The 27,945-nt window shown below is 41.3% G+C and overlaps 1 protein-coding gene across 1 annotated transcript in view; it reads left to right on the plus strand.

Annotated features, from left to right (window-relative positions):
* The window catches only part of slc49a4 (solute carrier family 49 member 4), a 70,696-nt gene that overhangs the window by 33,585 nt on the left and 9,166 nt on the right, over positions 1–27,945 (plus strand). Inside the window, exons 5-8 of the mRNA XM_037789893.1 lie at positions 735–843; positions 8,946–9,013; positions 17,594–17,721; positions 23,691–23,873. Coding sequence (XP_037645821.1) covers positions 735–843; positions 8,946–9,013; positions 17,594–17,721; positions 23,691–23,873 — 488 coding nt within the window. The remainder of the gene's footprint in view (positions 1–734; positions 844–8,945; positions 9,014–17,593; positions 17,722–23,690; positions 23,874–27,945) is intronic.

Genomic DNA, 27,945 nt, shown 5'->3' on the forward strand with positions numbered 1-27,945 from the left:
GAGGACAGCGACAGGACCGGCCTGAGAAACGATCTGAATATGTAGTTAATAAATAAACCAGAGGGAAACTAAACAACAAGCCGCTGTGTTTTAACACAGAGCCTCATCATTATGCATCTAAGAACTCATATTCATATTCTGGGGGGAATCAGCACACAAACAATTAGCTTGTAATGTTGCATTCACACCGAGAGCCAAGCAAACATTTCACCTCGTTTGACCTGCTCCGGAGAGGAGGAGGAACTCGTCGCCATAGATACCAACACCTGTTCTTTCCTCCATCAACCAGTAAGAAATAACCTCTGTTGCTGCTTTGTACATGTTGGTGAAGTCCTAGATATGTCAGAAAACCAAACACCGTTGTGTCTGGGTTCATAACGTCCCCCGGCGGCGAGCTGTATTTACGCACAGTGACATCACACAGACTGTATCTAGCAGCTACATGTCTCTACTGCGTTGTGAACCCAAATAAACAGATTGAGCTGTGATTTAATATCAATAAACAGATCAAAATAATGCTGTAATATCTACATAATGATGCTGATTAGTAAAAAGTCTGAATTCACGCTTTTTCAGGTCTGTTACCATGACGACAAGCAGACGACTTTTAAAATGCTTGTTTTCTGAATGGAGTCTGGTTGGATCAGTGCCGCGCGAAAAGTTTGCTTCGCTGTTGGTGTGATAAGACTTTATTTAGTGAGTGTAATCTTGACCCTCTAATGTGTCTCTTTTAGTAACCTGCGGTTCCTGATGATCGCGCTGGCCTACGCCGTCCCCACAGGAGTGATCGCTGGCTGGGCGGGAGTCCTCGACATGGTCCTCACACCAGCTAAAGTCAGCCAGGTAGGCAGCCAACACACACTGGTTTTAAGGTGTTTATATCATCCTGTATCTTCCCAGAGGTGTTCCTCATGTATTCAAATCTCACCATTCAAACTTTGGTTAAAGTATGTTTTAGTGTCAAAAGTCAATTTTCCGTTCAAGTCTTTATAAAACCTTTTGGAGCGATGCAGTTGTAGACCAGCAACTCCCCTGAGCTGAGAGGTAAAAGTACTGTTTTTGTGAATGGAGTCTGGCGGCTGTGAAGACAGCGATATAACGGCTAAATGTAGCAAAAATAATGTTAAAAATAAATGGGACCATTAATTAACTGATATTTCTGTTTTAATTTGCTTCTCTATTTTATTTATTTATCTTTATATTATTTATTTACTCTTCTATTTTGTTTTCCCTTTTATTTATGTATTAAATGTATTTATTTATTTATTTTTAAATGTATGTATTTATTTATGTATTTATGCATTTATTTCTGCACTTTCCTTTTGCATTTTACCCTTTATTTATTTATGTATTCTTTTATTTTTACATTTCTTTATGCATTTCTGCCTCATTATGTAAATGAGGGCACCGTCACTCAACGTGAGTCATCATGGGGTCAGACACGCACATTGAGTTAAATAAAAAATAAATGCAAAAATATATAAATAAATAATAAATTAAAAAAAATTAAAAAAATAAAAAATGCTCAAATAAGTAAATAATAAATGCAAAAATTATTAAATAAATTAAAAATGCAAAAATAAATAAAAAAAAAGCTAAATAAATGCTAAATAAATAATGAATGCAAAAATTTATAAATTCATTCAAAAATGTATAAAAATAAATAAATTAAAGTGAAAATTAAACAGAAGAGTAAATAAATAAGAGAATTAGTACAACTATAAATAAATAAATAAAGAAGCAAATTAAAACAGAAATATCAATTTATGTCACATATTATCAATTAATTAATGGCTACATTTAATTTGAATATTATTTTTTGCTACATTTAATGACATATTTATTTATTTATCGAGTCATTTATTTGTTTATTGATTTATTTTGGCAGGTTCTGTCCTCCATAGGTTACCCTTTAGGTGGATAAGTTGCAGCCAAGTATGACAGAGACGTCAAGGTTTATCTTGTATAAGCAGCCTGAGCAGCTCGCCCGATCCATTTAGCAGCTTTTATTTCCCCGTTATGAAAGCGTTCTGCAGAGCGTTCTATAAGAGTCGCCGCTCACTGAGACCAACCACGGGATGAATAGCTGCTGAGGTTTCTCTTCAGTCTCATGGCTGCTGCTTCTTGAAACACCTTTCAGAGACGTGTAGAGTGATGCCTGTTATTGTCCAGGTGAAGCTCAGACCTGAAATCCAGGAGATGTGGAGGCATCATTAACCCCGAGGCTGCTGTACCAACATGAGAAGAGTGTTATAGAGTGGAACGGCCTCCAGACAGCTGAACTCTGCTGCAGCGGTTTATTAACAGCTTCACACGGAGCTCAAGGAATCTAAATATGAAAACATCCTCAGAGCTTCTGTCCATCTTTAGTGAAGAGTCCAATCAGTCTCCACATTTACATTCCTGCAGGAAGACGAGCTGAGTGGAGAGTAGGGCTGTCCCCTGCTGGATCAACAGACTGATATGTATATTATTGACTTCATTTATCCTGATTTTAGTGCTACATAAATAAGCTTTATTGTCAGGCTGTTAATAGGTATACTGTTTGTTTTAAAACTCATTTCAATACTTGTTTATTGTTAAATGCAGAACACAGAAGGGCGATGAGGCGCAGCTTTGGTTGCGTCTGTTTTTTTTTTATTTAAAGGTTATTTTTTAGTCTTTTTTCCTTTATTTGTTAGTGACAGTTATAGATGTGGAAGGGAGAGAGAGAGGGAGAGAGAGGATAACATGCAGCAAAGGGCCACAGGTTGGATTCCAACACCGGGCAGTACATGCTAACTCATTTCTGGGTTTTAGGACTGCGGTATTGCAGTTCTTGCAGTTCTTGCGACAGCCCTAATGTGGCGCAGGAAAGAGGAAAAGCTCACTATAGTATACGTGTTCCAGGTCTCGACGCAGCAGAACGTCAAAAGACAAAGACAGAATCTTTACAAGGTTATCATCAGATGGAGGATGAGACGCTTCTCGACTCACCTCCGTCTTTATACCTCGGTGAAGAGTCGCAGAGCGAATACCAAACTGTTCTTAGATTTCATTTCTTCTCTCTCTCTCTCTCTCTCGTTCTTTCATCCGTGCTCGTTAAGAAGATCTGGTATATGAATAAAGAGTTGCAGGATATCCGCTGGGTGCAAAACTTTGAGCTTAAAGAATAAGTGAAACAGAGTGGAGCGTCTAAACGTGGCGAGGTGGAGGAACGCTGCAGAAGATCTCTGAACATTTCCTCTCTTCTTCTTCAGGCGTGGAGACGTTTGTTCTTCAACTCAGGTTGAACAGAAGAAAAGCAAACATCTTTCTGTTTAAGCTCACATCCGGTTTTCCTCTCTGCTCCTGAGAGGCAGAAACAGCCCAGAAAGACGTTGTTCAGGGAGAGAAAGGAGCATATGATGTGTATATATAGACCTGTTTCCTCTCTCTGCATTCTCATTTCAACAGAAACACTTTTAGCTTTGCTCTTTTATTATCCTTCAATCATCCATGAAATGTGTTACTGAGTCTGACTGTTTCTCTGCTAATTTAAAGGAGGCAGTCGGAGCCTCGGGCCGAGGCATCGATAGCAAAATAGCTTTCTATTAATGTCCTTGTGCTTTACAATAATTTGTTCATTTTGGTGCAGACGGGTGTTTACATGCAGGTGAACTCACAAACACAAACTTGGTGCTCCTTTTCTGTTGCTGATAAAAGCTCCGTCGCTGCTGCTGCCAGTGTTGTCTGTTTCAGCCTGTTGTGATGCAACGTGAACCTCCAGTTAGCGTTATCTCTCTCTGCAGACCAGATCCTGCTCCAACACGGGCAGCATGCTCATTTCTCTCCTAACTGCACCATTTACCTGTCGGGCTCCCTTCATTTGTGCTCACAGACCACAACAGGATCTGATGTCCTGCGTCCCGGTTACTAGTGCTGACTTCCAGTCGTTGTGCTTTATTTCCACATCTGTCCTAGAAAGTTGTAGGGCAGATGTTGATATTGATATAAAACAGTAGATGCAACATTACGTTATAGAGAGACCAGAGAAGCTGGCATCACTTTACACACGTCAGTACAGAGTAGATGAGAGTAGATGAGAGTAGGGCTGGGCGATGTGGCCTAAAAATAATATTGCAATATTTTTAGGCAATATCGTGATACACAGATATCCTCTAAGCACTTCATAAATGCTCGATTTAACCCTTTGATGCATACAATCACACCACTATGATGCTTCTCGTAGTCCCTGCAGTATATGTCTGCATTAAAACCTTCTTGTTTATATTCATTAGTGGTTTCTGTTGGAACTATTTTAATCTTGCACGCAAAAAGGGGGATATTACAAGTTCAATTTAACAAAATAGCATCCAACAGTATTCACTTTAACCAAATAGTTATCTGGCAATACATGCTTTATAAACTGCAGTCTGGTCCACTTCTTCAGGTTCACCGCTTTGGTTCTGTTAGCTGGACGTTCAGATCAGTAGATGTGGAGAAGTGGCTCACCTCTGTTAGCTGGTTGGCCAACTTTTCTCTCACTGAGATGTAGAAGTCTGTCTCATCCCAGCAGGTCTGCTGCTGCTGCTCCTCTCATACTCATATCCAATAATGACCTCTGTATTACAGATGTCAAATGCTGTTTTAAAGTGCAGCTTTCCTCCACCTTTCCTCTGCTTCATGCAGTCATTTATCCTCCAGATCTCATCGCTCCTCTCTGTTGATCGATGTCAGCAGTCTCCTCTCAGCTGTTTCTTCAGGGTTCCTCTCAAAAAATACTTCTGTCATGGGTTTCCTGTGATGGATGGAGAGGTAACCGATGCTGCTGGGGGCGGGCAGCAGGAGTCTTCGGATCAGACAAATGTCGTTGCCTATTTTCTGAGACTGGATTGGTAAAACAAACTTCCTCAGCAGACGGTTCTAAAACCGTTCTAGTAGTAAAACATCCTGGTTTACGTCATGATGCCCTGCAGGATACAGATTCAAACACCCTGAGAGACTCTTGTTTACTTCATGATGACCTGGTGTTTCGAAGGAGTGACCTTAAGTTCGGAAGTTACGTGACAAATAAGTCAACGTTTGCCTCAGGGATTGGAAAACCGAGGTCCTGTCTTGAAGCAGAGTTCGGAGGTCATTCCCTTGATGGCCAATCCTAAGATTCAGATTTTTCTCATTCAAATAATGGAGGGTTTAAGAGTTTAATCTACATGAGTGAGAGTCATTCTTCGTGGCTACTGGAGTCCACAAACCTTTTAATCAACCAGTGTTTGGTTTCCATGTAAGGAATCTGTAGATAAAGCAGAGGAGAGGACGGTGATGATGTAGTTCTGTTGGCGTCCAGCGCCGTCTGGGCAGCTTGTAGCGGAGTATAAAGTCATATAAAGATGAGAAACAGTACCCACAAGTCCAAGGCTAGGTTACTCTGCCAGGTGGATACCTCCGTTTGTTTGAGGTGCTGAGTGAGTTTCTGGACTCAGCGAAAGAGTTCACTTCCATCCAGTTATTGTTTCCTCTCCAGACCTTCAGCCCTGCAGACACAACGGCTGCTGCTTGGCTGAGAAAAATATATAAAAACAACAGTTTTCTTTTGACAGAAGCACATCTCAGGTTGTGCATTTTCTCAGTCCGTCCTTCCTGCAGTTATAATGTTTTGACAGAATTCTCTCCACTGTGTTTATAATAAGTAGGAAGTGGAAGTAGGGGTGAGACCAGGACAAGAGGCATTCAAACTAGAGCTGTCAAAGTTAACGCAAATTCGTTTTAACTCCTGTGAGAGAAAAATACAATGTCTCTTGTGATGTGTATGTAGCATTTGTTTACTCAGATAAACCTGAATGTCCCGGACGAGCCCCCAAAATGTTGGAGAAATTATTTGATAACAAGTCTCTGGTCATTCAGTTAAGAAGCACTACAATTTATTCAGCAAATGCATTTGGATCCATACAGCAGACAAGTCCGTGTCAAAGACAAAGAGCTCCCTCACTGCAGCATTCTTTATAACCTTGATTTAGCCTTCCCCCCCTTGTGGCCCACACCTTCCACCCTGCTTCTGTGTGAAAGCATCGTCTATTCATACAAGGGAGTTACTTGTGATTCGCTAGTTTTAGCAGAGTGCAGGTGCGAGGGGGGGGTAAGAAATGTAACTACACATTAGGACAGTCTGTGCTCTCCTGGAACATTCAGATTTATCTGAGTAAACAAATGCTACACACACATTACAAGGGACATGGTATTTTTCTCTCACACAGCACTAATTTCTTTAATGCATTTTTTGGTTGTAGCAGCTCAGTTTTAAAGCTAAAGTAAAGACACTGGTATCATATGAAACAAGGAATCCATTGGTACCAAAACTCTCACGATTTTATTCCGACATTGGAAATATGTCTGCGACAGATCGCTTGAAAAATCGTTTGGTGTAAGGTCGGCCTTAGATTAAAGGCGCAGTTCGAACTTTAAGGCTGGGGGTTCACAAAGAAATCTAGAGGGAATGTAATGTGTACAACACAGAGAGGTTTAATGTATTGGGATGTGTGTAGTTTACATATTACACCACCAAACAGAATGCAACGCAAGCAAGCATCAGTGACTAGTTTTTGTCAACTTTTGTCAGAGGCCCTGTTTCTATTTATTCCTTATTCCAACGGATGAGGACCGGATACGATATCTGATACGATATCTGATACGATATCTGATACGATACCTCCTAATTTCACCAGATCACCAGGAAGTTTACTGAGGCTACTGTTGGCTGTATTGTTGGTCAATTCCAGTAAATATCGCAGTATAAAACCTGTGTTTTCTGTTTAAAAAAAAACACAAACGTCGGAAGAAAGCGAGTACCTCTCAGCCATCTTTTAAGTGGTCACGTCTCCAGTCTGATCTGGAGCTCACAGCTGATCGGGATGTGGTTTGTTTACATGGCGCAACAGAATCTATAAATAAAAAGACCACAAATCTATCTTCTTATCTTGTTGGTTTCTTATTCTGTCAATAAGAAGACACAACAAGGTCGATATTATTCATCATTACAATAAGTTATTAGTTCTACGTTATTATAAAAACATGTAGATGCATTTCTCGGAGGTTCAGTGAACCCTGAACCAACGCAGACCGTGCCTGTGCATTAGACTCTTCCTATCTAAACCTAAGACTTAAGAAGTTTCTGTAAATCGACCCCTGACCTGGAACTGGGATCGTTTCAGATCTTGTGAAAGTGCTTCACTCCTGCTGGCGTTTGCTGTGTGAGCTCTGCAGACTGAAGGATTTAGCGTCGAGCTTAGCATCACCATAATGAGTGTATGACTCAGGAAAGCCTTAATGGAGAGAGGATCCATTTAGAATTCACAGAAGTGCAGAACCTGCTTCTTTTAGTCTGATTGCTGTGTTTTTTTTTTTTATTCCCGTATAGAAAAAGCCACTTGTGAAGTTCTGGATCAGTGTTTATCTTCATCAGAGTGAAGCTCTGCCTTCACATGGAGCACTTCCTCGCTATTAAACGCCGTCTTGTGGATTTTCTGGGATTACGTGCAGTGAGTCGGTGTAGGAACACCATGTAGAACCAGAGCTAAGGATAAGGTCTTTGATTATTGGCTTAAAATGGCTTCTAACAAGAGATTGAGAGAGAGGGAATCAGTGAAAACAAACCTTGGCTATCCCCACGCTGACACCAGTCATCTCCAGCTTATTGACACAATCGCAATACAGCAGCCGTGATTACGCTTCAAAACCTGGCCCCTTTTTAGGCTTCCAAGGCTCTAAGAATACTGCAGTTAATTAACTCTCCACCCGCACATCAAATAACAGTCATTTGCATCTCAGAATTGAAATGGATTGGCGAGCAGTGTGTTGTGTTCAGCTTCCAACTGATGTGACGTTATATATATATACATACACCTTAGAAGCCCTCGCACTGGTGCTGCACAGCCTACACAGATAACCAGCAGCCGTTATGTAGGTGCCAGTGGGTGTTTCAACATGTTTGTGAATCAATGTATCCTCATATAGCATTTTATATATCTTATGAATAGTTATTCCTCATTTTTCATGCGTGCAACACGTGTACATTTCTGCTTGTTACGTGCATGCAGTCTTTTCAAAATAGTCTTCTAGTCTTCTTGGCTGGGCGCAACTTAAGTTTGGAAGTTACGTTACAAGTAAGTCAACGTTTGGGTTAAGATAACTACAGAAGTGGCGTTACTTAAGTACGGAAAGTTACGTGACAAATAAGTCAATGTTGACTTCTGGTTTCACGTGATGTACGAACAGCGAAAAAACTGTGTTTTTTGCCCCCCCGACCGCCTCTCTACGCAGCGTTTGTCGATATTTATACTTCCTGGTTCACGATTACGTGGATTATATACGATCCTCTTCGTTTACTCGGCTTCGTTTTGACGTTCATCACTTACTAAACCAGAAGACCTTTTACATTTAATAACTTTGATCGTCCACTTCTCCTCATTATAGACGTTGATGACAGGTCGATGCAGAGTCTGATTAGGCAGAAAGCATCAGATCCTACTTAACATTCTGCTGCCGGGCCGTCTCATCCTCCATCTGGTTGGATCTGTTGCCTCGGGGAGATTGATGGCAACCAAACACCTTCACTGGCTCTCGGAGACGATCTCGGCCGCGTGCTACACACTGATTGGTTTGGTTTGATGTGTGCGCGCACGCCGCTACACGTTACCTTTTATTGATTCTGCTGCCGTCCTTTAACCATAACGTCCTTTCTCCTGACTTTAAGGGATACGTCGGCTTTCATCCCTGTAAATACGTCAGGACAACACACACACACACACACACACACACACACACACACACAGCTGTTGTTGTAGCAAAGCCGCCTGTAAATCTAGCAGAAGCAGTGATTGACAGGCCTCGGCAGACTCCTCCGTCGAGCTCCGTCCTGTCACGGACTGCATGTTGAACACTGAATAACCTTTATTCCTCTTCTTCTTCTTCTGTTCTGTTCTGACACGCAGGTGGACGCAGGTTGGATCGGTTTCTGGTCGACTGTTGGTGGATGTGTGTTTGGAGTCGCGATGGCCAGGTAAGATACTGATGATTGTGTCTAGTCAGGTGTGTGAGAGGATGACTTTATACGTCTGAATCATGTGTCTTTCATGCTTTTAGCTTGTAGAAAGTCCTCTTTACAAATAGTTATTATTTCATTTAGTTTTCACATATTTTACTAATAATTTTATGACATTTTTTAGATATTTTTCACATATTTTACTCAAAATGTTTGGTGTATCTGAATGGTGTTTCATGCGTTTAGCTTGTAGAAAGTCCTCTTTAAAAATAGATGTTATTTTGTTTAGTTTTCACATATTTTACTGGTATTTTTCACACATTTTTCAGATATTTTACTAATAATTTTCGGACCTTTTTTGGATATTTTTCACATATTTTACGACTGTTTTTCACACATTTTTCGGATATTTTAAACATAATTTTCAGATTTTTTTACACATATTTCTGAATGTTTTGTGATGCTTTTAGCTTGTAGAAAGACCTCTTTACAAATAGATGTTATTTTGTTTAGTTTTCACATATTTTACTGGTATTTTTTGGACATTTTTCAGATATTTTACTAATAATTTTCGGACATTTGTTTTTATATTTAGCTACAGGTCATGACTCTTTCACATCGCAGGCCGGCAACTCATTTGTAGTTGCATTTCCAAATGGAGATTTTAGTACTTTCCAAACTTTCCCACGATCATTTAGGTTACTAGTAGTTTCTAACGAGAGAGGTTAAAAGATTTGGGAGCTGTGTTAAAATCAGCTAGTCAGCCTGGGATTTGGATTTTCTGACTTTAGCCGAGGCGGCATCTCTTTCTTTTAGTCGACTGGACAGCTGAGGGGAAAACCAAAGATTGTTTCAGCCTTTCACTCTAAATGTGCGGAAAGGAGCAGCATGTTTATTTATAATTTTAGTAAAAGCATCATAAGAGTATTTCCACGCCAGTTGTACATCATTAATGAGAGATCCTGTTCCAGTCAAAGTCAAGTTATTGATAAAGCATGAAAATAATAAATCCATCACTCAGTATGCAAACATATGATACTTCAGTGTTTCCCCCGTGACTCTAGGAAAGCCGTATTGTTTATAACATTATTAATAACTCTCTCTCTAATCTCATCTAGTGTCCTTTAATATATATGATCTGATGCAGCGACGCTGTGATAGAGGGGGGGGGAATAGATGCTAATGCAACGAGCCACTTCAGCTCCGTTGATGGATAGAGAGCCACGCTGCAAAGACAAAGTGTGGAGTCTGCAGAATCCAGGGATTCATTCCCCCCCGCCCCGACGGATGTATGTTTATCGCAGGCCGAGGAACCAATCAGCACTCCCCACCGGCCCACAGTGTTTCCTCAGAGCTGTAATCAGGGGAATGAGCCCATAACTCGCTCTGTTAATCAATGGAGCTGTTAGCAGCAGCAGATGAGAGTGTATGTAAACAGAGCTGTTGAGTTATTGGTGTTGATTACATAGACTGGGACTCACTGGAGGGATTGATTAGCCTCTCTGTGCTGCAACAGTTTACACTTTAATGAAATTCAGCTTTAACAATTGGCCACATGTCATTAGCTCTACATGTACACGGCCGTTGAATAGTTAGTAACCTGCTGATACACGGCTAGATAGGGTCCAGTCAGGTGTGTGAGAGGACGACTCTACATATCTGAATGGTCTTATAGAAAGTCCTCTTTACTAATAGATGCTGTTTTGTTTAGTTTTCACATATTTTACTAATCATTTTTTTATATTTTTCACATATTTTACTGGTATTTTTGGGGATATTTTTAAGACATTCTTCATATATTTTTCATGCATTTTTCAGATATTTTCAATATCTTTTTCACATATTTTACGCATATTTTAATAATACTTTTCGAATATTTTTTCACGTCTGAATGGTGTTTTATACTTTCAGCTTGTAGAAAGTCCTCTTTACTAATAGATGTTATTTCGTTTAGTTTTCACATATTTCACTACTATTTTACACACCTTTTTTGGATATTTTACAAAAAAATTCAGATATTTTACTAATATTTTTCGGACATTTTTTTTTACATATTGTTCGACATTTTTTAAATATTTTTTTCACATATTTTACTATTAACTTCGGATATTTTTGGGATATTTTTCACATATTTCTGAATGTTTTTTCATGCTTTTAACTTGTAGAAAGTCCTTACTAAAAGATCTTATTTAGTTCAGTTTTCACATTTTATTATTATTTTTCAGACATTGTTTGGATTTTTTACATATATTTTTCAGATATTTTACTAATAATATTTGGACATTTTTCGAATACTTTTCACATATTTTAATTATAATTTTCAGACATTTTTCGGATATTTTTCACATATTTCTGAATGGTGTTTCATGCTTTCAGCTTGTAGAAAGTCCTCTTTACTAATAAATGTTATTTTGTTTAGTTTTCACATATTTTTTGGACATTTTTCACATATTTTCTAATAATTTTCGTAGTCCATCTTGGCCGCACCGATTTCAAATATTAAACATGTTGTATATTTATGATGGGATATCCTGTTGTGTGTGGGGAACTCCGACGACAAACGATGACGCAGTCACGTGGGAAAGAACGACAGCCGATGACGAAGGAAGGACGACCACCGTCGTCATGGTGTCGCGGCTAACACATGAGCTAATGCTAAACGTGAAGGATAAAGTAGTTTAAAGTAGTAGTACGATGGAGCTCAGAGATGGAGGAGCAACTTGTTGATCAGTGTTTATTTAACGTGTCTCCATGACTTCATCCATCCATCCTAAATATCCAGAGGAACAAAACTGTTAAATGTAACAGAACATTATTAAATCTAACACGTCGTTATGTGTTTAGAGTTTCTCACATTTTCAACTTCTGTTAAGATTTGAATGATCTTTTAGTGTCAGCCGTCCTTCAGCGGAGGCGTACGACCACCAGGCTGTAACTCTAGTTTCCCTCTTCTCCATCAGCTCGCTGTAATATGATGAGGAGATGTTGGGAGGAAAGCTCGTGGTAATGAACTGAGCAGAGAGCGCTCTTTGTCCTCCGTCTCACCCACCAGCAGCCTTTTAAGATGTTAATTTCAAGATGTGACTTATTATACGCCGCTAGCTGTCCTTCTCCCTGCAGCTTCCTCCAGCTAGCTCCAACGCTGAGCACAGTTTCCACAGTTTAAATGCTTTTGGTGCTGCAGGTGCTGCAGTTTCACGTTTTAAGTGTCCTTTACTCCTGCAGAGATACAGTTCTTCGGGGGGGGGGGGGATTAGCACTTGGCCTTTGCAAAGAAAAAGAAAACACTGGCTGTCTGCAGACATGACATTGCCGGTGTGTTGCCAGTGGATAGGTGGTCTGGTGCCCGTCATGGAAACATTTAACAGACTATCTGGGAGCTGGTTAATTGTGTGGCTCACACAGGAGCTGATTGGACGACCGTGGCACGCTGTACGCTTTTTTTTAGTGTTTTAGATAGATATTCTTTTTTTTAGTTTTCACATATTTTACTGGTATTTTTTGGATATTTTTTGGACATTTCTCAATTTTTTTTCCCACAAATATTACTAATAATTTTTGGGATATTTTTCACATATTTTTCTAATATTTTACTAATAATTTCAGCCATTTTCACATATTTTTCGGACATTTTTCATGCACATTTTGGATATTTTTCAATATTTTTTTCACATGTTTTACTAATAATTTTTGGATATTTTTTGGATATTTTTCAATATTTTTTATTAATCATTTTTGGGATATTTTTCACATACATCTGAATGGTGTTTCATGCTTTCAGCTTGTAGAAAGTCCTCTTTACAAATAGATGTTATTTTGTTTAGTCTTCACATATTTAACTAATCATTTTTGGAGTCCATCCTGGCCTCACCGATTTCAAATGGTAAATATTAAACGTGTCATTGCCGGTGTGTTGCCGGTGGATAGGTGGTCCGGCTCCCATCATGGAAACATTTAACAGACTATCTGGGAGCTGTTTAATTGTGTGGCTCAGACAGGAGCTGATTGGACGACAGGAGCTGATTGGACGACAGGAGCTGATTGGACGACAGTCACACGCTGTACGCTTTTTTTTCTCACGGCTCGAGGAGCATTGAAAGAATACCTAACAAGCGTCCCTCGTTATCTTCCCATTACAAACCCTGGTAAAAGAGGGAGAGAGGGAGGATGAGGCGTCAGAAAACAGACCCAGGTTCTTCTCCTTCATATCACCGAGGTGTGAGCCAGACTCCAGGTTAATGAGACGAGATGGAAGCGAACACAAATGAGCGTCAGCCACCGCCTAATTTGTTTTGCCTGCAAACGGAGGACAATCTGTGATTGCATGCTGGTCATCATCATATTACTCCGTCTGCATCTATTTAGTTATTTACTGCATGTCCCTCGCACTAAAAAACGTAGACGGGCCCAATTTCTAATCTATCATGCCGAGGATGATATTTCATCATTGTCCGTCCGCAGGCAGAAAATGTAATCTGATTCTACATGATGTTATCTTTATGGCCAATAAATCCTGTTAGAGCAGTGGAAAAGATAGACTTTTAATTCTGGAGTCGCCTCGCGAGGTGACTCGACCCTCTTTACTCACTGAGTAGTGTGACACGGCTCTGAATTATGTCAGCGAAGGCACCGTTAGTGCTTTCAGTATTATTCTGGATTCCTCTTATTGTCAGCAAATCTCATCAAAACACCAAAACCAACAAAGTGTTTCCAGACTTTCTGACTTCCCTCCTTGTCTGTGGCCTGTCCATTTTGCACTAAAGGTCTTTGTACACCTATGTTCCATCTGAAATACGACCTCCTGTTGTCAGTCACATTTACACAGAGTTGTTTGACCTCTCAGAGCCACCGTCCGTTCAAACGTCATCATCCAATATAGCGTCTGACAAACATTCACTCCATCTCTCAGCACAAAATACTTTATGATAAAGAAATATAAGAATACAAAGATGCAGAATGTAAAGATAGATTGAGGATGTAGGAAAGATCAGACTGTAGTAATGGTTCTGTAGGCAGCTAATCGATAACTTCTAGCTAACGTCATCCGTTCATTAACCCTGTTGGGACGAGTGCTATCCATCTCTCCCACGCAGTTAATTCAGTTTTGTCTTGTATTGCGAATCTTTGCAACGAAGAGAATAATAAAACGCATCGGACTCAGTGTGAAAGGTTTCTGTGCATAACGAAAAATACGGACTTAGTGAGCAAAGACCTTAAAGCGTCCCTCCAGCCAGCGTTACTTCCTGTTTTTTGGTTCTTTCTCAAACAGAGAACGGGGGTGTGGTTAACAGTCAGACGTTATTCATCACTATGGCAACCAGATTGCATCATCTCAACCCAGTTTAGATGAATTTACTGTTCATCAGACCAGAATTATCTCAACACATCAACTCTCTCTCTCTCTCTCGCTCTCTCACTCGCTCTCTTCTTCACCGTCTCCTCCTGGCGAGGCGGCCGTCTGGCTGCTGCTACACCGAGGAGCCGCCGCGGAGGACGGATATACTTCACATGTTACCGAGGGTCCGCCGTTTGAAAGGCAACGTTTTGGAGATGCTAACACCAGGCGCTCTCTCCTCAGCTCCAGCACCGACACCGACACCGACACCGACACCAACACCAACACCAACACCAACACCGCACCGGGCGGCTCTGAGATTCCTTTATTAATCTAACGGGACTTCTCTCTGGTTTTCTGTTAAGATGAAAGTTGTGCGCTCCCGTCGTCCGGACCTGTTAGAGGCCGGTGAACCTCCGGTATCGTCTGCTTTCTGTTACTTTATCTCCAGCAGGAGGAGACGGTAAAGAAGAGACACACAATCAAATGAAAAACCTCCGTTAGCTACGGCAACAAGTTGGACTAGCTAACTACAGCTAACCAGCTAAAGAACTGACTGATAAACAGAGTTATCAGTTTGCTGCTCAGACGTACATGAGCATGAGTTCGCCTGCAGCTTGGAGGATGACCTTTGACCTGCAGCTTGGAGGATGACCTTTGACCTGCAGCTTCTACTATCGTCAGGCGTCATATTCACATTTTAACAACAACCTTCTTTTTGAACTTTGAGCACAAACTGAAGTTATTAGTCAGAAACAGTGTGTCTGATCAACTTAGTCTGGAAATGACTCAAATAAATATGAAATATAGAAATGCCACATTACACTGGAGGGGAGGGGGGGGGGGGCTTTAATATGGTGGTTTTCAAAGCCTCAAACTTCAGTTGTTAGTTTAACTCAAACGGTGTCATGAACCGGACTTATCTCGCCAATCAGTGAGCGAGCTCTTTATCAAGTGGACTCAGGGACCGTCAGAGTTGGGAGGACATAAGCTACTTATGATGATCAGATTGGACGTGATACGGGGGGGGGGGGGGTAGTAGTCTGTGATCCTCTCTGTAAAGAGATGAGGGCTCGTCTGGGTGGTGGGGGGTGACGAGGGTTTCATCCCTCTCTGGCACCGGCGGCGGCGGCTGAAGGGTTGAGCCAGGCGGTGGCAGATGGGTGATGCAGATTTGAGGCGTGTAGCTGTGGAGCAGAGACGCCAGACATCTCTGTAGTGGAGAGCTTGGCCCGCTGACCGGACGGCCTCGTCCAACTACAACCAGCTCATCGGTTCAAACCTCAGATCTGATCTCTCACACTGATCTGGAGTCTAAAGGAAGGAATCCCTCTCTAGTATCAGCATCCGTCCTGGCACGCCGGCTAGTGCTGCCTTCAAATGAGCTTGTGAGCTTGTGTGGTGCACACCAGAGGGGTATTTATCTTTTTTAGGATTTTGAAATAGATTCTTTAATGCCAGAATATGTTCAAACAAAAGGCCGCTATGTCTGAATAAAAAGTCTGAAAAATGTCTGAAAAAGGCAGAAAAAAATGCCGAAATATGGCCCAAGAAATGTCCAAAAAAGAGCAAAATATGTCTGAAAAGAAGCCAAAAAAAGGATGAAATATGCTCAAACAAAATTCCGAAAATATGTCGGAAAAAAGGCTGATATAAGTCTGAATAAAAGTCTGAAAAATGTCTGAAATATTTCCGCAAAAAGGCAGAAAAAGTTAGCAGGAAACGTTATGGTACGGCAGTAACGTGCGGTGGAGCCGGCTGTCGCTCTCGTCTCCGTGGTCAAATGGGCCGACGCTACAACTGTAGAGCACCCAGATACTGACATTTCTGTTAAATGCATTGAAACGGCCCCGATGGAGCTGACCATGATGGATAAAGAGAACGGAGCTGACGGGAGAGCTAGAGACCACCTTGGAGAAGTTAGAGGAAGTAGACACGTGGGACTACGTCAGCTTTTCAAAATAAGAGGTTAACAAAGGGAACTGTATACAAAATACATCTATGGAAATCAGATTGATGGATTATATTCACCAGAAGTATAAAACATCATAAATTAAAAAGAAAACACCACTAATCTGTGAGGGAAATGTCTTTATTCTTTGATTTCTGGGTTGCTGGATAATAAATAATTCCTGACGATGACTGATATATTTGACTTCAGGACATCTCTGACTACATACATGCTGAAAATCAAACATGTTTACTGGATTCATTTAGAGTAAAAGTCTCTAGAAGTGTATGTTTCAACTTGTTCCCCTCATGGTTTAGTGTTAATAAAGTTAACAACAATCACAATAAATCAGAAAACATGTCGATGAGATGAGGTGAATCGTCCCGACCCCTAGTAACCAAGGCGATGCTAACTTCCTGTTTCACATCATCCCTGGAGCTCTTTATTGTTTCTATCTCTTTGTTTAATCTCTTGTGTTTTGGTCTATCTGTTCTTTGTCCATGCAAAACCAAATTGATTAATGAATAGAGAGTATAGCTGCTGTCCTGTGAACGAGGAGGTGACGCGGTGAAATCCCCGGAGACGTCGTTGTTGTCGTCTAGAAAACGCCGCCGCGTGGCGATTTTTCTCATTATCCGTTCGGAGGATGATTTCCCTCAAGCTCGCTGACAGAAACTTCACAACCTAGCTGAACTAATCAGCCTCTTCCAACGCTCTCCTTCTTTTATTCGTGCATTAAGTTCATTGTCGGAGTGTAACCCTCCTTTTTCATCGAGCATCGTGTCTGTGAGCAACAAAACAAAAGTAATTAGTGTCTTTCTCTTTGCTACCGGTTTCTGTAGCTTCATCTAATCTCTCACTAGCATACATATGCAGAGGAGCGGAGGGGAGTTAATGAACTATGAGGGTTTAGAGAGGGCTACAAAGACAAACCGCAATGCTCAAGAGAGAGAGAGAGGGAGGGAGGGAGGGAGTTTGGGAACGGCCCGGTGGCTTGTCTTCCACAATATATTACAATGTGCATCTCAAGTCCGCCTGCTTAGCTGCTGAAACAAATTGAATCAACTGTGGGAGAAGTGTCTCAGCTCGTGTAATGACAAGAACAAGTGACGCTCCCAGAAAGAAGTGGGAGAAGGAAATGATCCGGCCTTCCTCTGAGACAACGCATGTCTCCAGTAATAGATGATGACACGGAGGAAGCCCACGTTTAGACGGAGCTGCTGGTTGTTTTATTTCAGGATATGTTCCCTCGTTGTTGTTGTTGTTGTTGTTGTTGTTGTTGTGGTGTATTAACTGATATTCCTCCTCCCAGGTTTGCAGACTCCATTCGGGGGATGTTGAAGCTGATCCTGGTGCTGATGCTGGCGGGAGCCTCGCTGTCCTCTACCTGGTTCACGCTTACCTGTCTGAGCACATTCACTCACCTCCCCTCCACTGCAGGTGGGTCCACAGCAGCAGCACCGTCAAGGTTACACTGAACACAGGCAGCTGACAGCAGCCGGAGACACAGTAGAGATCAGAGAGCAGCTCAGGGCTCCTTCTCAAATACAGGACAGTCCAGTCTGAAGCATTCAGACCAGAACAGCTGAGTTTATACAGTCCAGTAGTGTAAGGGATTACCATTTACTAAACAGTAATTATATTACAGTTATTATTCCAAGTAACGCTGTGTTACCAGAACGCAATTTATTTGTGCCAGGTAGGCTGATGTTACGATGACATGAACACGCGGCAGGTCAGTATGCATCTTCACATCGCGTTGACGTCAGGCAGGTTGGAATTGTAGTCCTTCTCATACATACTGTAATACCGCCACATTTAAAGGACCAGTGTAGCATTTAGGGGGATTTATTAGCAGAAATGGAATATATTATTAATAACTGTTATGTGTAAAATGTTTTCTTTAGTGTATAATCACCTGAAACTAAGAATGGTTGGGTTTTCGTTATGTGGAGGTAGGAGGAAGTTACCGCTTTTATTTTGGTAGTCTGAGTAACGTGACGTCATATCCGTTCCGTATCCGTCAACCAAAACAAACCTCAGAGAGTGTAAAACGTTGGAGGGTCAGCGTGGATACGACCTGCACCCTCCCATGTTAAATCCAGCGTGGTAAACACTACACATCCAGTAAAGGATGGAAACACTTTGGGTTTCACACATTGACAGGAAAAGCAGAGCTAGACAGAGCAGAGCTAAAGCTGCATGCTAACTTCTAAAAAAGGCCAAAATATGTCTGAAAATAAGGCTGAAAAAAGCCTGAATACTATATGTCTGAAAAAAAAATTTAAAAGGCTGAAATATGTTCGAAAAAATGCCAAAGTATGTCTGTATGAAAGTCTGAAAAATGTCTGAAATATTTTCAAAATAAAAGGCTTAAGAAAGGCTGAAATATGTCCAAAAAAGGCCCAAAATAAAATAAGAAAAAGCCCAAATATGTCTGAATTATTTAAAAAAAAAAGGCAGAAATATGTCTGAAAAAATGCTTAACAAAAATATGCAAAAGTATGTCCGAAATATGACCCAAAAAATGTCCCAAAAAGGGCGAAATATGTCCGAAAAAAGGCCGATATATGTCTGAGTAAAAAGTCTGAAAAATGTCTGAAATACTTCCAAAATAAAAGGCTGAAAAAAGGCTGAAATATGTAAAAAAAAAAAAAAAAAGCAGAAAAAGCCTAAATATGTCTGAATTATTTTTTAAAAAAAGGCTGAAATATGTCAGAAGAAATGCTAAAAAAAAATATCCAAAAGTATGTCCGAAATATGTCCGGAAAAAAAGGCCACGGTTGTGGTCTCTATAGATAATATCCCTGTTCATGACAACTATACAGGGGGAAGGTTTTTATATAACTCACCAGTTTTATATCATATTAAAGCGTAAAGGTAGGCATAATGAGGGCGTGGCCACTTTGAGTGACAGGTGGGTGCCGTCATCCGGCCCGCTTCAGCTAAAATCAAATCACCATATTTAAAGGGAGCGTGTGGAGTTCCTGTGTAAAGCTTCAGTGTTTGTCACCACTAGAAGTCAAACTACGACTCACAGACATCAGCAGCTGCCTGCTGTCTCTCCTGGTGATGCTCCGTCAGCCGTGTTACTGCAGCCAGCTTCACTTCCTGCTGGTTATGGATCTAAGTCATGTGACTATCTTGGACACTCAGGAACATTTCACTGTGATTGTTTCAGATCAGTGTCCTGCTCTATGGTCCTAACATTGGTGGACTATGTATAAAGGTGTCGTACACCGTTCACCCAGGATGGATGTGAACACCCTGAGAGCTTAAAGTCAGCAGATCTGGAGTTCAGAGTCTCACTGCTTCACTTTCTAAATGTTTACCCAGTGGGATGTATATCTGGTCCACATTCATCAGAACCGCTCCATTAGGAGACGTCAGTGATGAACCCGGTGGGACATTAGTGGACTGAGCTGCCTTTTCTGAGCCAAACCAATAAGCATACCAGCGTGTCGTCGTTCAACGCCACTGACTCCAGCCGCCGCCGCCATCATCCATCATCCATCATCCATCATCATTCTCCAGGCGCTGGCACCGCTCGCCGTCTGTCTGTCTCACGTCCACCTCTCTATCCAGATGCTGGCAGTCTGCAGCCGCCAGGCTCCAACCTCGTTCATCCACCTGGCGTATCACACGAGAGGGTGGCGGCAGCACAACCTGCCAGAACACCTCGTTATCCCAGTATGTCACGGTCAATAGCACAGATCAGTGTCATCTGAGCAGCCATCTTTCAATCATTTGCATAGACGTTGTCAATGGGGGTCTGTAATGCTACGTGTCCACAGGGGCGTTTTTTATCGCGAGGGGACGCGACGCTTCCCAGCATTGGACGCTTGGTGTGCTGTCCCTAGAAACAAGGCACTCGGCTCCTGATTGGACGAACGCTTTCCCGCCGTTGGCTGCTGCTCCCAGCTTTCAAACCGGAACCAGTATGGAGGCTCGTTTGGAAACTTTCTTCTCTTATTTCACGTAAATAGTTCACTGAGATGTGTTTCTGAAAACATTTGAGGAGAGAAATAATCCATGTTGATGAATCTGTCTTTATTTAGATCAACAACGTTTAGTTTAAAAGATCCTCGGGAGTTTGGAGAGGCGGCGAGTCGCGTCGGACGTCCGTGATTTACATAAAGTAGACGAGCCCTCAACTTTATGCAAATAAGGAGCGGGCGTCGTGACGCCTAGTCTCTCGAATTGCGACGCCACGCTACCAGAATGCTTTGCACAGCTGCTTACATAGACAATGAATGGGGGGCGTGGAAAGCACGGAGGCTGTGGACACGGACCATAAGACGCCTTAAAGAGGTATATTTATAATATTTTCACCACTTTCCCTCGCCGTCAGTCAGCTCTTTCTGACGGGGAACTAAAGCAGTTGTATCCATCTATGCTCTCTTCAAAGCCAGACTCCATTGAAAAAACAGTAATTTTACATCTGTTAGTTTGTTTGTGTTATTGTGTGACTTTGGTTAGTTCGGATTCACAAACTAACCAACCGATCGAGGCAGCGGTAGACCAGCAACTTCCGTATTCTGCAAGGTAAAATTACTTATTTTTTAACTAACTAACTAACCAATATAAAATTCCAGTTTTTTTCAATGGAATATAACCGCTTCAGTTCCCCGCCAGAAGGGGCTGTCTGATGGCGAGGTAATGTGGTGAAAATATTCCCTCTTCAAAGCCACCAGACTTCCTTGAAATAAACAGTATTTTTACCTCAGAACACGGGAGCTGCTGGTCCACCGCTGCATCGATCGGTTAGTTTGAGAATCCGAACTAACCCTTTAAACAACAAAGTTTAACACAAACAAACTAGCTGATAGATGCAGCGGTAGACCAGCAACGCCTGTTCTGAGAGGTAAAATTACTGTTTTTTTTAATGCAGTCTGGTGGCTGTGAAGAGAGCGATATAACGGTTTCAAGTTCCCCGACAGAAAGGGCTGTCTGACAGCGAGGTAAAGGGCTGTCTGATGGCGAGGTAAAGGGCTGTCTGACGGCGAGGTAAAGGGCTGTCTGACGGCGAGGTAAAGGGCTGTCTGACGGCGAGGTAAAGGGCTGTCTGACGGCGAGGTAAAGGGCTGTCTGACAGCGAGGTAAAGGGCTGTCTGACGGCGAGGTAAAGGGCTGTCTGATGGCGAGGTAAAGGGCTGTCTGACGGCGAGGTAAAGGGCTGTCTGACGGCGAGGTAAAGGGCTGTCTGACGGCGAGGTAAAGGGCTGTCTGACGGCGAGGTAAAGGGCTGTCTGACGGCGAGGTAAAGGGCTGTCTGACGGCGAGGTAAAGGGCTGTCTGACGGCGAGGTACAGCAGTGAAAATATTCTAAATGTAACGTACACTTAAATGAATACAGCTATCCCTTTAATTGTCCTTGACTTCCTCCAGTTAACTTCACATTAATCAACATTAAGTAAATATCATGTTGGCCTGAATATAAGGATGGAAATAATATGCAGATTAATCAGTAATAATTATGTTTAGCTCTGAATGCATAAATGTAGAGTCCTCAATCGTACTACTAAATAGTGTCTAGAAGAAGAAAACGTCTTCCTCTGCCCGCCACGCGTTCCTTCCTTCAAGGATCCCCCGCTGCCTTCTGGGAGCTGGTGGCTGATAACCTAATTCAATAACGTGACGGGGAAAGTGCAGCGGTTTGAAGCGCTCTTAAGTGTTTGATATCAGTGCTTCATTAGAGTTGAATAAAGACGAGCGGGGGACGAAGGCTGCCATTGATGGCTGCATGAGTGGCTCCCGGGTTCCCCCGTCACAGAGCGCCCGGCCCTCAGCGGCGCCGTGATTAAAGGGACGCGCAGGCTAATGGGGAGCTCATTTGGACCAATCTGCTGTGATAAGGGAGATGGAGGGTGCCGCGATGCTCCAGAGGTGACGGCTTAATCTCCATCGCACATCCACTCTGATGCTCAGTCACACATTTCACTTCAGGTCCCAGCCAGAGGACGGCAGCTGAGACGAGACCCGGCGCTCGCCAAACACACTGAACGCTTGGCGGGGTTTTTTTTGGGGATAAACTTTTATTGATTTTACAGATATGTATTAGAAATTATTAAAAAAACAAATTACATAATTTAAAACTAAATATTAATTGAAATAATAATAATGATAAATACATAAATAATATAAAATAAATAACAACAATAAATGATAATAAAATAATAATAATAATATTTAAAAAACACTAATAAATTAATTATAATAATAAATACCCCACCCCCCCAAACAATGTGAATGTAAAAGTTTAAAAACAAGAAAAAAGAACAGAACTAATAGCGACTAAACAGAGATTTTATTGATTTTAAAGATATCCATTAGAAATTATTAACAAATAATAACATAATGTAAAACAAAATGTTAATTGAAATAATAATAAAAAATACAGAAATAATAAAAATGAAATACATAACAATAAATAATTATTATTATGATAATAATAATGAATAAATAATAATAATAATAATAATAAATCTCCCCCCAAAAAATGTAAAAGTAAAAAAAACACTAATACAATTAATAATAATTAATAATAAATACCACTGCCCCCCTCCCCACCCCAACAAAAGTTTAAAAAAAATGACAACTACACACAAAAAGGTTTTTTTTGTCATAACATTTTATTAATTTTACAGAATTAATAACAAAAATAATAATTAAAAATGAAATATTAATTGAAAGAATAATAATAAATACATAAAAAATAAAAATGAAATAAATAACAACAATAATAAAAAAATATATATTTAAAACTAATAATGAAAATATTATTATTATTATTATTATTATTATTATTATTATTATGATTAATAATAATAATAATAATATTAATAAATACCCCACCCCCCCAAAAAAAATTTAAATGTAAAAGTTAAAAATATACAAACAAACAAACTAAAAAGTAATGGCGACAACACACACACTGTTTTTTTTGTTATCAAATTGTATGCATGTAAGAAAAATTACATCATTTAATAATAATATTAATTAAAATAACAATAAATAATAACAATAATAATTTTAAAAATACTCATAAAATGAATTATGATATAATTATAATGGTACTCCTGTCTGTTTCTCCAAACTCCATCTCCTGTAGTAGTACACTGACTATGGAGAAGTAGCTCACACACCCACACTGAGAAACACTGAGAAACACCTGAACTCTCCCTTTAAGGGAACGTATTATAAATGAACTATTTCAGGATGAGGGTTCGTCATAAATCTGTGCTGCGGAGAACAAACGGTTCAGTAGGAAGCTGTTGACGGAGGCATAAATCACCGCTGCTGCTCTATAAAGTTGACCAGTGTGCCGTCTCTTTTTAAAACAGTATCTCAGATCACATCAATTAAACGCTAACATACGGTTGTTGTTGTTCTATTTGTTAATCTCACAGCCATCCTGTACACCTCCTGCATCCTGCTGGGCATCTTCATCAACAGCAGCGTGCCCATATTCTTTGAGCTGCTCATCGAGACCGTGTACCCGGTCCCTGAAGGCATCACCTGCGGAGTGGTCACTTTCCTGGGGAACCTGGTCACCGGTCTGCTCCTCTTCTTCCTCACCTTCTACTGCACAGGTAAGACGGGAGCACCACACGGAGGAAACCACATGTGACGATATCCCTGTTGCTGTAGAAGACTTTCAAAGTATAAATGCATCTGTTCTGCTCATGTCCAGCTCCGTGTGAGCTACAACAAAGCCTCTTGGACTAAAGTCCACCTGACATTTAGAATTTTTTGAAAAACACATTTTTGACATGTCCTCCTAAACCGTTGGTCCGATTGGTACCAAACTGTCTGTAGATCCTTATTGGACTAAGCCTATCAACATTTTCAACAGCTTGTTGATATCGCATTGCGTTTTGAAGATATTGACCAATGAACTTTAAGAGGGCTTTGCAGGAAATTGGCCATAATTCATTGACCACTAGTCTAATCATCATACATCTTGGTAGATATTGTCAGTACGTGTTTGGGAATAGGTGTACCAAAGCATTGACAGAGTTTGACCAAATTTGGTGCACATAATCTGGGTGGAAGTCAGCCATTTTGTGCCATTTCAGGGCATCTTTGCCATTTCCAGGCACTTTACTTTACAAACTCCTCCTACATAATGAATCAGATCGACTTCTAATTCTGTCAGTACAATCTAAAGACCTTTGCGTTGAAAAGATATCAAGCGTTTGTGCTGTCACTTAACCTTGTTGCCGTGGTGTGGCGGGGAAAATGTGCTTTTCCCCAAAAAGGTCCTGTGGCGGCCAGTCTGCTAGTCTTTGCGGTGTATGTGATATCTGGATTCTGGCACCCAACAACACAGCAAGATGACATTTTAGATGTGTAACTGTAGCCCACTGCTAGCGTTGGCCTCCAGTCTTTCCTTTGGTTAGCCTCCAGCTAACACCGTGACCTCAGCATGACGTCGACACAAAAAGGGTCTATATTACTCAGCAGAGATTCTGCTTCGTTGTGCCGGCGCCGTGTCGACCGGCGTCCCACCGGTTCCCCCGACGCGAGGGCCCGTTCATCGCTGCTCGCAGCTTTAATTCTTTTGTATTTCTTATTATCGACAATGAAAAACTCTGAAAGTTTCTGCTCCATTCAGAAGCTTTACCGTCCCCCTGCAGGTTTCTACCAACCTCCCAAAAGCTCCATTGTTTTCAAAAATCCATTTCAAGCTCCTGCAGATGCTGCCGATAAAAGGCGGACGGCGGGACAATTAGGCGACAATGCAATTGACACAATCAGCACAACGAGAGAAGAAACTTGTAATTCAGCCTCAGAATTATCTTTGAGTCGGCTGCAAAGTTTGATATAATGATTCAGGCCCGCAGCAGAGAGGACAGCGTGTCGTCTCCGCCACCGCCGCCGCCGCAACCAAGCTCAATCATTCATATGAGCACGTGTGTGTATGTGTGTGTGTGTGTGTTGGTACTCGGCACCATGTTTTGTGATCTTTGCCCACCTGTCTCCGGTTTCATTAACCTTCCCTGTAAAGTTTGGCTGCACCAATCAGCTGGGCTGACGGACCATCTCTGCTTCCCGGTTTGTCTGAGTAAATAAGAGATATGTTTTCTCATAAATATTCATGAGCTCCGTCCTCCTGCTCTGCCGCTGACAGCTGCTGCCTGACAACTGTATCTCCATCCGGCCGTCTGAGTTGTCGCGCCGGTGTGCAGGTGGATATTATTATTATTGTCTGACCTGAACAGCCGTGGGGCCCTCGGGGCCTTCGGGGGCCCGCTAACAAGCCTGACAGCCGGGGCACAGAACCAGCTTGTCTTGTTGAAAACAGCTGGTGTCAAACATTTACATGACACCACAAAATGGGCCACAGCTAACGATAATTTTCATCCTGCATTACTCTGTTGATCATATTTCTGATCATTCTGTATCTTCCCAGTTGTGTTCCTTATATATTCAAATATGAACATTCAAATTTTGGACGAGGTATGTATGTTTTAGCGTCAAAATGCTATTTTCCCTTTAAACTCTTCTGGAAGCTAAGTGACGTACCGCTGTGGACGCCACGTTAGTTCAGATCAGAAAGTCACACAATAACACAAACTAACTAACCGATGGATGCAGCAGTAGACCAGCTACTCTCCTGTTCTGAGAGGGAAAATTACTGTTTTTGTGATTGGAGTCTGGTGGCTTTGAAGACGACGATATAACGGCTTCAGTTCCCCGTCAGAAAAGGACGTCTGACGGCGAGGTAAAGCGGTGAAAATATTCTAAATATAGCGTACACTTAAACTGATATTGATTTTTTTTCTCTAGTATTTTCAAAATAAAAGTACTTGGTTAGTTCTAGGCAACAAATTGACTCCGTTAGGTAGTTAGGTTTAGGAATAGATCACGGTTTGGGATTAAAATAACACCGGAAGTGGTGTAACTTAAGTAAGGAAGTTATGTGACAAATAACTCAACTTTGACTCATGGGATATGAACACTGGTTTTTGGGTGTAAGTTAAGTGTTCGCCGTTCTTTATACTTCCTGGTTCACAATTAGGTTGATTACATACGGGTTGATTTGATGCTGACCATCACCAAAAATATGTGAAATTTGTGTCTTTGTAGGCAAGCCTTATTTTAAGATAGTGGAGCCTTTAATTGCACCTTTGCCACAGGACTAAAGCAGTGTGCTGCCACCAGTCTCTCATAAATCTGTTTAACATGGTTGAGAGTGAAGCTGGAGGGATGCTGAGTGGATTAGTTTAATCTAGTTTTCACAGTAAAAGAAGGGACAGTAGCTGAGGGATAACTCCGTCCAAAGTTGTTATCCAGATGACAAGCAGTGTATTTTGAATTCTCTGAAGCAGTAGTGTGTCAGGATGGTGATAAATCATAGATTAGACAGACATATATATATAAATATATATATAACAGCTTTAAGTAGATGGAGCAGCTGCAGGTGAACACACACAGTAGGACTCATAAAGAATACATGATGGCTCCTCAGCTCGACACTTCTCTCTCTCTGCTGAGCTCAGTGATGGACTGCTTGGTGTGAAGGTGTGTGTGCATCTGAATGGTCTGTATTTATTCAATAGTTCTTAGCTGTGAGTTAGCTATAAGCTAAATTACATCTGTAGTCCCAGGGCAGGAAACAGAGAACAACATCTGTTAAGGAAACTAACACTCTAGTATAAAAACACAATTAAAAGACGGTACATATTCACTATAACAACCCAACGAAGCCGTGCTCCTCTATGGGTGCGTATGTGTGGGCGAGCCTCAAGGAGCGTTTGATGTGCTGAGATGGATCCTGACAAGTTCCCTGCGACAGCTGGAGAGAAGATCAAGCCGAGCTGATGGAGGCTTTTGCTGCTCTTTTTCTTCTCTTCCCACCCCGACGTCGTCTAATAGAGCGTGATGGAAGCCTGCTTGTCAGAAAGTTCACACACTGCTGCAGGCATTGTAATGTGAGCTCGCAGATAAACTACCTGATGCCACCAACTATCTACCTGCTCAGAGTATCTGGAGTTGTTGAAGTCTAACCCAACCACTGTTTGAAGGTTGGAGCTGTTTGAGCAATACAGCAGTTTAATATGGATATATTGATTTATACTCAGGCAGTAAGTCTTCTCTGTATGCTCATACTAGATGTAGAAAGTCTCTGAGAACATGAGCCTACTTCTCTCTTGATTTATTCCCTCAGTAACATTGTAAACATGAGTTTATGGTCTCAATCGCTAGTTTCAAGTCTTCTTCAAAACAATATGATGTTCATTTAGTAAATGATGGTCCTATTTAGAGTCAGATAGACCATAAAGCAGGGGATTCCTTACGATCAGTTGTCCTCTCGTGGCACTTCTGGTTCCAAAAAACCAAGATGGCGACAGCTAAAAACCAAGATGGCGATGGACAAAAGCCAAGATGGTGACAGCTAAAAACCAAAGTTGGCGGTGGCCAAAAACCAAGATGGTAACGGCTAAAAACCAAGATGGCTACATCCAAAAACCAAGATGGCGACAGCTAAAAACCAAGATGGTAACGGCCAAAAACCAAAGTTGGCTATAGCCAAAAACCAAGATGGTAACAGCCAAAAACCAAAGTTGGCGATAGCCAAAAACCAAGATGGTAACAGCCAAAAACCAAGATGGTGACGGCTAAAAACCAAGATGGCGACAGCTAAAAACCAAGATGGCG

Source organism: Sebastes umbrosus, chromosome 13, assembly GCF_015220745.1.
Source record: "Sebastes umbrosus isolate fSebUmb1 chromosome 13, fSebUmb1.pri, whole genome shotgun sequence".
Taxonomy (NCBI): Eukaryota; Metazoa; Chordata; class Actinopteri; order Perciformes; family Sebastidae; genus Sebastes; species Sebastes umbrosus.